This window comes from Enoplosus armatus, chromosome 2, assembly GCF_043641665.1.
Source record: "Enoplosus armatus isolate fEnoArm2 chromosome 2, fEnoArm2.hap1, whole genome shotgun sequence".
Lineage (NCBI taxonomy): Eukaryota > Metazoa > Chordata > Actinopteri > Centrarchiformes > Enoplosidae > Enoplosus > Enoplosus armatus.
The window spans coordinates 22,147,157-22,160,098 of NC_092181.1; the positions used below are offsets into that span (position 1 = coordinate 22,147,157).

At 38.7% G+C, this 12,942-nt stretch overlaps 1 protein-coding gene across 1 annotated transcript in view; it reads left to right on the plus strand.

Moving 5' to 3' along the window:
• Positions 1-12,942, plus strand: part of tmem131l (transmembrane 131 like) — a 33,710-nt gene that overhangs the window by 10,380 nt on the left and 10,388 nt on the right. The window contains exons 4-11 of the mRNA XM_070916038.1: positions 2,561-2,632; positions 5,982-6,105; positions 6,254-6,370; positions 8,081-8,185; positions 9,616-9,693; positions 11,494-11,647; positions 12,384-12,442; positions 12,520-12,728. Coding sequence (XP_070772139.1) covers positions 2,561-2,632; positions 5,982-6,105; positions 6,254-6,370; positions 8,081-8,185; positions 9,616-9,693; positions 11,494-11,647; positions 12,384-12,442; positions 12,520-12,728 — 918 coding nt within the window. The remainder of the gene's footprint in view (positions 1-2,560; positions 2,633-5,981; positions 6,106-6,253; positions 6,371-8,080; positions 8,186-9,615; positions 9,694-11,493; positions 11,648-12,383; positions 12,443-12,519; positions 12,729-12,942) is intronic.

Here is a 12,942-nt window from a genome sequence, read left to right on the forward strand (position 1 = left end):
CTGTACATTGTTATACAAACAAGTTATTATGTGTCGGACTGTTTATTTTTAGGAAAAAGATTGGCAAGTTAGATTACTTGCTTTAAAAGGAAACTATCCACTCAGAACATTTTCTAACATTTGCATTTATTATATAACCTTGTGTACTTCCATGTTGTGTATGCATATGCATTCATCACTGGAAGTCTATACAGCACTTCCTGTTTTTCTTGTAATATATTTTACATAGTATTTCAGCAGAGGCAAACAGTCATGAATTATAATTTTGTTGGTGTAAAACATGCTCTTTTTTTTAGAATAATATTAAAGGAGCTTGACAGGGAGTCCTGGTGTTTTGGCTTGGTCCAATAACAGATTCATTGTGTCACCTTTAGAGTCATGCAAATCCCGTAGCTGCTTCCTTCCAGTTGTTATAAGGAGCCTTATGAGGCATGTCCCAGCAGTGGGAGAATGTGTCAGCAATCATTTATAGAGACAGTATCTCACCACAAAGCCCCTGTGGTTCCTTATTCATGGTGTGAACTGTAAAATGCCCCATGACAATAATTACATTTAGCTATTAATGAGACATGTTTGCAAATGTAAAAGTATTCTTCAACTTGTACATTTATTTGCACAATAAGACACTCTTGTAGTCATGTTTTTTGAAAAAAATCCATGCTTTTAAATTTACCAGACGAAAGAAATGTAATCAATAATCTGCACAGGTGAGATGGATGGAAAAACCCAGTTTTAACAACAAAAAAATGATAAGCAGAGGGCACAGCTGATTTTGATGATTTAAGTGCGATACACAGGGTTAACATCAGGAGGAACACAGACTTAGTCAAGGTAGTTGTGTAATGTTAAAAAGAGAGTTCCCGTAGGGTGATCTTTGTATTACAAAATTCCTTATTACTGATGTTCACAATTGTTTTGAAATAGTGAATGCTTGTAAGACTAAACCTGCACTCTGTCACCAAAGGCACAACACACCTTTTTTTATATATTAATGTTTTAAACACATTGTTTAGAAAGTCTAATGAGAGAAACATTTTGCACTTAAAGTGTAATTTGTTAGGAAGTGTATATATTATGTAGATAAACTGAACTTAATTAGGGAATACTATTTAAGGATTTGCTGCTTTTCTTTCTTTGAATATCTTTGAGTTTTGGCTTGATATTCGATTGATGGTAATAGCATCTTTTTAATCGTCTTTTTCTGTGCTGTTGTAGCAGAGGGGACAATGAGCAATTTAGGTGAGGATTAGAGTTAAATAACACACAAAAGACTCTTGAATCCACTCATGAAAACACACAGAAAAGTGACTTCCTTAAAGATGGCAAATACAGTATTTTGCAGGGGTGATCTACATGAACACTTGAACCGTAGGTCTTCCACTTGCTTGCTCCTGTTGGTCAACAGCTATGAGAGTCTTCTGTCAACAGGGTTCAGTCTTGTCTTCATACATGCACACACAGACATTCACAACCACAAATCAGCTGCTGCTTCCCTCCTTCTAGGCACCCATTCCCAGAGCTCATTAGCACAGGATGTCTCGCACACCGTCACCAATAAAAACACAGTGGAGCTCCAAAATGAGCGACTGGAGAAAAGAGTTTCCTGTTTCAACCCTGACTTGTGGTTGGTTGCTTGTATTCAGCGTTGCTTGCATGCTGTGCAAAGCAGCATAGATTCTATATGCACCTGCTGTGTTGTGTCTACAGTGGGAAGTTTTTATATGACATTAATATGGGCCTGTTGTGGGTTGAGAGCATTCAAGTGAAAAAAATAACTCATAACTGGTTAAAAATAACTCCCCTTTCCTTCCTGCACGGCTCTCTATAGAATTAACTTGTGAGACATTGACTGGTTCCAGTACTGCACTTGTACAACGCTGTACTTGTGAGCCTAAATGTATCCTGCCTTTTCTACATAAGCTAGTGTCATCATGGTTCATCTCTATGTAAAATTCCACCTATGAATACATACATCCACATTTTTTAATCAGGGTAGTCAGAGAAAATAAGTCATGGTGAACTCTCACTCTGAACCTGTGATCTTTAATCGAGGCCTTTTTTTAAACATAGTTTGATGGCAACCTTTTTTTAGTTGTGGCCAGTTTTAGGAAATTCATTAAAATACAGAATAATACAAAATTGTAGTGTTATCCAACAGAATTTAGCCATGTGTTTTCTAGTTGCAAACTTGAGTGGAGTCTGTAATTATTATCATATTATTTTCAGATTATTTTCATTTAAATTATGATTCATACTTGCCTCCCCTCTTTGAGTAATAATCATCAAATTTCTGTGCTGGCATGATCCTAGTCGTGGGAAGTAAGTGGTTTGTGAAGCGACCTGGGGCAGTAATAGTTTTGACTGTAAATTAATCTCTGAACTGTCACATGCTCTGTTGGAAAGTGAACACAATGTTCTTGTCTTAAGATAGTAAGATATAAAAAACATAGATGTTTTTCTTCTCATGTTTTATGTTTTTGGTGAAACTGATGAGATTCAAATACTGTGCTTTGGCCTTATGTTTTTTTTTCTCTTCTCATACTTTTCTTCTCTCCACCAGCTCCTCTCCATATACACGGGAGAATGGGAGGCCCTTGCATTTTCAGCCCCCAGCGTTGGAGTTTGGGACACAGTAAGAACTGCTCTCACTTCCTAGTTTAAGATGACGCGTCTTAACAAGCATATATGTCGTTCTCCACTGACTTACTTTAGCAGTACATAGCAAGTGGTTGTGATGAATGCTACAGAGGGGGAGGTTTTCATAAAGCAGTGGGCCCTTCAATCCTAAAGAACAGACAGGATACCCAAGTATGGCAGTAAGCTTCCTTTCTCAGCTTCCAGACACATACTGAAGAGGGTTGACCCCAATCAAAAGGGTTAAGAACTTCGCTGTTTGCCTCCCAAAACAGAAAGATTATCAAATGTAATGTTGTGGTTGGATATCAGTCCCTATTGCCCTATTATTTGGAATACAAAATGCAGGCAAATTACCAAAAATTAAATAAAAGTATTTAAAGTATTGCATAAATGTTTGGTCTCATATTCCTGTTTTGATGTCAGCTATTATAATTTCCTGTAGCAATATTTCCAATGTTTCCAAAGTCCCACACGGCAGTTAGAGGTTTCCTTTTTTCCCGTGCAAACTGTGGGAACAGTCTTAATTATAATGTTCAGTTACACCAGCAGTATTGACTGCAGTATCCTCAAGATGTGACTAAAGGAAATGGGTGTTGGAACTACTGGAAAACACTTGGAAATAGCAAAAACAATGACACATATATAGAAAATTAAAAAAAATGATAATAAACTAGATGTAAAAGATGAGAATGATTCAGCTGCTTTATGTAACCAAACCTGTGTGAAAGGGACTGCAAAGTCAAATTAACTGAACTAAATTAGACTGAACTGCAAATGACCAGACATACCCCTTTATCTCTGTTGAGCCTGCCTGGCTGTCTGGCTTGCTGGTGTTGGTGATTTTAGGGACAATATCTGCAGCAGACTGCATTTTGATGTGGTTAGGAAGATCCTGTCTGCTCGTGTCCAAAAATCTGTTTGTGCTTACTAGGCAGAACGCAGTGTGAGGGTTAATCCAAAATACTGCACACTTGACCAGGTTGGTAGCTGGAAAGAAAAAGCAGAAACGATTTGATTGGACCACTCTTATCTCCTGATTTGAATGCTGTTGGGCATGCGTTTCAGTTGTTTATAGTGAAAGTAAAGTCAAACTCTCACAGACAAACAGGAAGTGAAAGATGATTCAGTTAAGGCTTGACAGAACCTCTCGAATGAAGATGTCAAGAATGTGGCAGTGATATTTTGTAGACTGAAAGCATTTACAGAGTGAAGTTATTTTAAGTTGTTTTTTCTCTGTTTTACCCACCTGAAATTGGCTCACAACAAATTACTTTTATTTTGTAAAGGTAAAGTACTAAAGAAAAGCTGATTTTTGCACTCTTTATGTTCATTTTTTGACTAGAGACATGTTTTAGATGATATTTCTCAAATATCCAAATAGAACTGGCTCACAGTCTATGTATGCTGAACAAACTGCTGCTGTTTTGCATTTTGTCTGCAGAGAAATGAATCGTGCAATAAAGATGATGTCTTACTCCACATAACATTTTTAAAAAGTCAGGTTAAACTGTAAAAATTATTGATTTTAATACACTATTCCTTTCCCACAATGAAACAAAGCAGTAAATATGCTACCTTTTGTATTCCTGGGCTTCCTCTGCAGAGAGAGACACTCATGTAAATACAGACCACCACTGAATTACTTCAGGGTTTCTCCTCAGCCAGACTCCATGCACTGCCTGGTGTTTCACTATGTCCACCTCTGTTTAAGCACAACACACTGACTGTTGACTCGATCTTGCACATGCACAGCTTCTCTGCTTTGACTGAATGGAGAAGGAAACACTGTGTAGATAAAGTTTGTAATATCAGGGGACGTAAGTCATCAAGGATGAAACAAGAACCCATGACGAGGAAAAAAACGCATTGAACTAATGTGTCAATAAGCCATTATTGCTGTTAAGTATCTTTTTTATATTGTTTTCAGATCAGATGCTTTTTTTGATTCAATTTGTCATCATTTGTTCGCTTCACCGAAGAGATTAAAGTATGAAAATGTCAAATAATTTTAAGCTTCATATATAAAAAACAATTCAGTCCAATACAACATCACACACTGTGGCATCAAAACATAACGTAAAGATGAACCAACACACACTCAATTAACACTGAACAATAAAAACTTCAAAGTGGTAGTATGTGTTGCAGGGCAAGAGTATTGGATTGCAGTATATTGTACAGAGGTTACTGTTATTGTTACAACCCTTTCATCTGAAGGAATAAAACTATAATTACATTAAGCCAGGCATACACTTTGCATTATCCAAGATTATCTGTAAATCAACTTGTAATGTATCTCACATGAAAGTACCTCTCATCCCTCCTCAGTCAACTTCATGAATGTTGGTACACATTTAAATGACCTTATTATATTCCACTTGTGTGAGAACACAGCAGTTAAAGTTAATTAAATTCATTACATTTCCAGTTTACTTAAAATACAAATCTCTGTTCATAACTTTATGTTTTAAGTGCTTGTGGAAAGGGTGAGGTAAGAGGCATTACTTGGTTGCTTTAGTTTGGTTGTCCACAAAAAATGTTGAGCGGTGTCCCTGTAATAGCAGAAACGGCCAAACCCAGAGAGCTAATCTTTGTGCTGATGTGACCCAAAGCCTTTTCATGGGCTTCCTTATGTCCTTATTTGTATATGTGGTTTTACTTATGACACTGGGGCCTTTCTCAGATTAAACATGAAGAACTTATAGCCGTTAGTCGTCTGTTGACAAAGAGGCAAATGGCTGATTTTCATCTTGTAGCTTTCCCATATTGACAGAAAGCAACACACCAGTTATTCAGTTACTTCCATGACTTTATTGTGGTGACTGAATTACTAAACTAATCTCTAACTTTTAAACACTGACATGGCATGAAGTTTAATCAAACCTTTTATATAAATGCAAATCAACATATGTGAATTTGTTTCCTAGTTTTGCTCATCTACATATTAAAAGTGACAAAGAATTAAGCTGTTTGTCACATTAATTGCTGTGTTACATAGAACAAAGTATAAGAAGAAGAACGAAAATGTTTGATGTTTTATATATAACCTTAAACTTGTGATCCTGTGGAGAAATGTTGCTTGCATAATGTGACATCATGTAGAATTATCAGTTTGACCCTAAATGTCACAGTGAAAATTCACTATTAAATCATGAATTTTTTAAATGAACTCCAGTCCTAATGGGTGAAAGGATCAGCAGAAGGATCTAATTTAGGCGCCTCAACCTAATTAATAAAGTATAAAAGAAAGATAATTTGGTGCCCTTAAAATTTGGACAGTGTATTTCTCAGTTGGCCGTGGTGCTCTTTATTGATGATGCTGTTTTGTCTTATTGTCTTTACAGGCTGCTGGGGCTGGCAAGAGCTGAAACCATATATATACATAACCCCAGCCAGGAAGTTCCTGTGACACTGCTGTCAATGTTTACATCCAGCAGGCATTTTTACATACCTTTCTTTCACAGAAGAGTAAGTGTGTATCTGTGTGTGTGTGTGTACACTTTTGCTGCACAATATATTCAGTAATTTAATGATGTTATGTATTAATTCTGTTCTCAGTTGTGTGTTGCATTCTTTGTAGAAATGTCTGAAATAACATGTTTCCTGTCTGTCTTAGGTGATCCCACCCAGAGGGAAGGCATCTTTTAAACTAATTTTCCTCCCGTCTGAGGAGGGCAATGTAGAAAACACATTATTTATAAACACATCGGCCCATGGGCTGCTTTCATACCAGGTCAGTTCCATTAATACACCTCTTACTGTAAAGTGTCAGACCATGTTGTGTAGGGATCAGTGGCAAGTGGTCTTTCTTCTTCCTCAGCTTTTATCTACAGATGGGGAAAGTGAAAGATGCTCACATGTTGGTTGTGTTACCACATTATGTGTCCTTACACATAAGCTTACAAATCATACTTTAATCATATCAAACTCTGTTTTTCTTTGTGATCCAAAATAGCATCAGACCAGACTGCTGAAGACATGGCATCCACGATTTGTTTTAAATTAACTTTTTAAAACTGCTTTTGACCTCACATTTCATTATCTGGACCTGGAAAGTAAAAAGTGCCACAAAAGGCCATTGTTAAACTAGTAAACATGCAGAAAAGGTGGCCCAACCAGTGCTTTTGTTCTTACGGCTTATGCGGCTGCTTAGTGTGAATTTAAAAACATTGGCCTGGCTATTTAAATATGGAAGGTTTGTCCAGGATGTCCCATGTTCTCTCTGACCAATCAGTGGTCTGCAGTGTTTTTACTCCGAATTTTAGAATCTGCTCAGCTCGCTGGAACCTCAACCGACGTGATACCCAAAAAAGTATCCGGTATTATCCACAACTTTGCCAATGGGCGACCAAAAAAACAACAGTTCCAAGCGAGTCAAGCCGTGCAGTGGAAATGAGGCATTAGTAGAGCCATGTATGTACTAGAAGAATAATACAGTCTGGAAATGTGCATTCACATGCTTCAAACTGCTGTATCCTCCGGGCTTATTTGCACTCCAGTCCCTCAGTCTATCTTGTTATTCCACCCGAACCGGTTGTGCTACCACTTTAAGGTTTTTCTGACCTCGGTTTCCTTCAATTTTACAGGCTTTGGTAATTATTTAGTGATAGTTATGTCTTTCAAATTCCAACTTAAATTTGTGACATGCTTGTTGCATATTCATAAAGAGCAAAGAAGAGTTACCTGTAGAGATTTATTCCAAATACATGTGTATTAGGTTGTAGTTGTGAGTGTTTCTTACATTTATTAATGGCGAACAAACTCGCAGACACTTGGACTCACATGCACTTCCTCCAATAGTGCCACTCCCTTCACATGCATCAAAGACATGCAAATGTTTCAATCATGCTTTATTTGTGTTGCCTGTGAGCCCAACAACACAAAACTTTGATGTACATGTTTCTCCAACATTTATTTGTTGACTGTTTACATAATGTCAGCCATTGACATAATGGTGCCATAAACCTATGTTGTTATGAAGCTAAAATTAGCTTTTGTGCTCAGGACTATGCCAATGGCTGTTGAAAGATAAACAACCGCTGACTGAATAGCAAGCATATAACAATGTGTTATATTCAGCTTAAATGCAGGACCAGTTAATATCTTGAATACAGTTAATATGGTTCTTTGTCACCCTGAGGCGATAGGCTAGTTTTACAGTGTGCAAATCTTTTTTGCAAATCTTCTTTTCTATATTTGTTGGGCCAAGCACTTAATATTTAAGCTTGTTGGTGTTCATTCATAGATTCAGAACTGGAATTACTCACTAAACGTAGCAAATTAACTATGTGTAGTCAGTAATTCCAGGTCCATGTAGCGTTTGGAAGTCCAGTGCAGGTCCACTAAATGACACTATTCATTTGTTTGCTTGTTGACTGCCTAGCCTTAATAATAATGAATATGGTGTTTATCCTTTTATAAATGTTAACTGCTTCTTTTCCAGGTGTTTGGTGTGGGAGTTCACCAGGGTTCATTAAAGTCTGTCCAAAGAAAGGATAGTCTGTTAATATTCCCTCACATCCAGAGCATTAAGCTGACCCAAACTCAGGTATGTATTTAAATGTGTGTGTGTTGGTTTGTGCGGGCTCATCATTGGAAACAGCTGATTTCCCCTTTCCTGGCAGCCTTGATAAACAGCTGCATACATACATGCATACAGAGGCTTTGTGATACACACTGACAAGCTCTTGCCGTCACTGAATGACTGAATGTGTGTGCAGTCAACATGGAGGATGTCACAGTCACTTTTTATTTTCTTGTTTAAAGATTTAAATGTGTGCTTGCAGAGTAAAACACTACTTTAAAGTGATGCATGTTTTGTGCGATCATTCATGTTTCACAGTCATTCAAAAACACAGAAACCAATAACAAACTAGTGCATGGTTTTAGAAGCAACCCGAGGCATATCTGAAAGGCGTCCTCGCCTCCACGACAGGAAGTGGGGTGGCAGTTGCAAAATGTCAGCTTGGCCAAGTGCAGAGCGACTTTTTGAGAGAGCTCTCAAAATCACTCAGACTGCTGCTTATGCTGAATGCAGCCTTTTGTCCTCTCAGCAAACACCCCATGTTTCAACATATGGTTAACAAAAACGTTCACCACGTATACAGTTTACTCAACATCCACATAGGTTGGTACACTTGTTCCAAACTCCTATTGTGTCAGTTTTTATGCGTCCACGCTGGCGATAGCTGTAGCCGAAGGCATTAAGTTTTCGTCAGTCTGCCCTATTCTCATGACAGCAATATCTCAGGAACGCCTGGAAGGAATATCTTCAGATTTGGCACAAACGTCCACTTGGACACAAAGATGAACTGATTAGAATTTGGTTATCAAAAGTCAGTCAAAGTCCTCACAAAGCATGTTTTTGGCCACAACTCAAGAATTTATGAACATATTTCACAGTTGGTCGGACAAGGAATACGTGACACTTTTGACTCAAAGTTCAAAGGTCGTTGTGACCTCAAAATAGGTTTTTAGCCATCATTTTCCAGATTTCACACACATGTTGACTGGGACAACCCAGTGAGTAAACAATAACTAGCACAGTACAGGTCTTCCTCCATCTCGTCCATTCTGCCTTTCACTTCCTGCCTCATTCTGAATTTCGAGCATCATCAGAATCGCGTAACTGCAAACAACGTGTTGGAGCGCGCCTCGCTAAACGTGATCCTATGACGAGTGAGTTTCACCTGCACCTCATAGAGAGGCTTAACATCTAAAAAGGCCAGGAGAAAACAAAAGCACCACAAGCTGCACTGTTGGAAGTATTGGATTTCTAAACTGTGTAGTGCATGGTTAGCACCACTAGAGTTCAGTCAAGTGTGGCATTGAAGTTGCCACTGATCATTGAAGGCTTTGTATATAAAATATAAAAGATGAGTTCCCAACTCTTTGCCAATGTTTCTATATATTCTTTGATACTTACATTCATTTTCTAAACCCCTGGTTACATGGCCTGTCATGCTGTTTCTCCTGCAGGAAGATGCCTCCAACATCACTATACTGGGTCTACTCCTGGAGTGCAGCTTACCGAAGAGTTTGTCCAACAATCCTCAGGTACTTATTAATCTCACATTTATTTAAAGATACTCTAAGACATATTGAAATACTCTGCTTGGACTAATAATTTGTCTGATAAGGTTTTTCCACAAAAAACGTTTTTTCTTTAAATTACATCTTCTCTCTCCTTCATGAAAAAAAATCCACAATCTATGAATAAGCAAATATTTATCATTTCAAAAGTTTAAGTGCTGCACACAATATGTTTCCTACTTTACTGTAAAGGAAATTCTCTGTGTCTGTGACTCAGGTTTCCTCATCACACTTGTGCAAGTTGCAAACTGGACCACAATTGGCTTACAAAGTAGCTGTGAAATCACAAAATCATCCTTGTAGGTACATGCCTTAAACTCAGGTTTGAAACTTTCCACTTTCAGCAGATGAATGTGGAAACAGACTTCTAGTGCACATCATTCTGCACAGTGAAGCTCAAAACTCCAAAACACAGTTTTGAGTGGAGCGGGACTCTACGTAGTTGATGTAATAAATGTTGCAGAGCCCTTTTGTGGATCGGTCAGATCTTGAATTATTTTAATTTACGTAAAAGTTCATCGGCCGTTGCAGCCAGTTCTGACCAATCGCCTTTTCCCAGTATAAAGGCACCAGAAGTCAAAACTCAAATGCAGTTGTTCAGTCCAAAGAGATGGCTCCCCAGCTCTCTCATATGGAGACAGATACTCAACAAAACCTGTATTAATTTCTCTGAATGACATTTGTTAATAAAAACATATTTGAATTTACGAGCAGTTGGACCATGAAAAGAGGCATACGCAGACGTACAAAGGAGAGCATTTAACAAATAACTTTTTTATGTATGATACAACACCGTTTTTAGTTTGTTTCTACTTTGCAGTGAGTCTTTCTCACTGCTCTCGTCACACCCACTCCTCTAAGTTCCAGACTAGCTGGCCTTCTGCTCAAACAGACAGCCAGGCTCGTCATCTGAGCACCTTCTGCTTTCTCCAGAACCCCTGAGGAGGGTGAGATCTCTTGCCAGACTTTTAATTGCTTTCTCAAGAGACTCTATAATTGATGTGTGGCTCCCAGCGCTCAAGTGGAGCAATACACATGATGCAAGAGGCTGATGCAGACAACCTAACTATATTGTCATAATTGTACAAACTGAAATCATCCTTACGTTCTGTTGCACGAACTGTGACCTTCGGCTCGTATCCAAGATCAACACCTGTTCCTCAGTTCTTTTTCAAGTCTTGGCTAACAAAATCAAGAACTGGCCTTTGGTCAGCGTCGATACCACTCACAGATTAAAGCCTCACAGGAAGTTAGCAGTAGCCTCGGTTTCAAGGGATTAAGTTTGCTATTGCATCTTTTAGCCCCCGTGGCTCTAAGCCAGGGCATCTGTCTACAGGTCGTCAAGTGCTGATTCACCCTCTGAGACGAGCCCTGGTTTGCAGTGAGATTTGCACTCTCCCAGGACTGATTTGTCAGCTTCAATAGCGTGTTAGTCACAGGGTGGGGTGGAGGGTGGAGGGTGGTAGTAAGTTATTGCCCACTTGTTTCTGTCTGTGGATGTACAACATGCATCTGATTACACTGATGTCTGCCACAGCAAAGAAAATAATTCACACTTTTCCTTCACCATTTGTTTTCTTTCCACCGTCGCCTCAACAACTTCATTCATACATTCTTTGTCTTTTTTACATCCATTGTCTTTAGTTTGTGTTGTTTGTATTTGTTCCTATTTACTGAATTTCTTATCTGTCAAATGACTCCTCGTTCGCATGCTTCTCCTTCTGTTTGGTGCGTGACTGGTATGCCTTTCCTGTCCCGTCCCAGGGGTCCTGCCTCCAGAGTGAGGAGCGCCTCAGTCTGCAGATTAATCTGTCTGCGCGTGGTGACCGGCCCACTGACCTGGACAAGCTCAAGCCTTACGTCATTGAGCACATTTTGGTGCTGCTGGTGGCCCCCACTGCTGGACAGGCTGCAGTAGGTGGGTTTGTTTGACCTGTCTGACCCGATGTCTGGAGGCAAATTAGCTGTGGGAATTTGACGGTGTTTCACAGCGTCACTTAAAGATACCATACAGCTTGATTCGTCATTTATAGATAATATTTCAGTGTGGAACGAGAAACATCTAATTTCACACTAGTGTATTTCTGCTTCTTCAGCCTCTACTCAAATTACAAAGGGTTAAAATAGTGTTTACATTTTGACGCTAGAGGTAAACTTAATGAAGCTCTCTGAAATGTTGTGGCTTTTGAAAGATCTGTCAGATGAGGCATAAGAGAAATATAAGAAGACATCAGTTCTGCTTTCCTCGACTCACTTTACAGTAACACCGGGTCTGGAGATCAAATGAAATCAGCTGCAGTCACAAAGCCTTTGTCTTTGTTGTTGAACCACATCAGCAAACCAGCAGCAGACGGTGACTTGGTGTATAGTCTTGTTATAACTTTTTTTTGTCACATCGGTTGTGTGAACATGGAGGCCATTTTCCATTTTCACGTTTTATGATAGCTTTGCTCAAGAAATCCGTCTCTGCCTTGGCAAGCGAGTCTCGGCAAGTTCTCTTAATGACATATAAAGAATGTGATGGAGACCTTTCCATAGCAGAACATGTAGATTTGTACATACAACAACTGTATAAATCTATACATACATTTAGTCTACTTATACTGTACATATGTGCACTGTTTTTATTTGTCTGACCTTTTGTTTTTCTTCAGGAGAACCAAAAATAGGAGTTTCTATGTTAAATTCTGGAGGCAAGAAGTTCTATGTAAAGGTGAGGTGGTTTTTTTTGCTGTATTGTGGGTATTATAGGTAGCAACTTATAGGCCTTAACAAGATTTATCTCCCCAGGATATGCAGGTGCTATCAAAAGTGGAGGCCAGCCTGGAATTTAATCAGGTTCCTCTGAGACCAGAAGCAAAAAACTTCACAGAAGTGGCTACGCTTGCCTGCACAGGTTCAATGCCAGGCCATGGAAGGAAATGCAAAAGTCATATCAGTTTAAAAATTCTGGGAAACCGAACAACCTACAGCTTCCCTGGACTACATATCTCTCACAGGTAACAAGACCTTTTAGAATTAAAGCAAAACTTAATATTCCTTTTGTTTGAAAACGTTATGGTTGTAGCTAGTCACAAGCACAATACATATATATATTGTCTCTGTTGTGATGACGATAAGTCCATTACAGAAATTGTTAAAATGCTTAGGAAGTGGTATTAACATGTGATACTGAATAACTGAGTATTATGGTGTCATTTCTATGTCATTTTG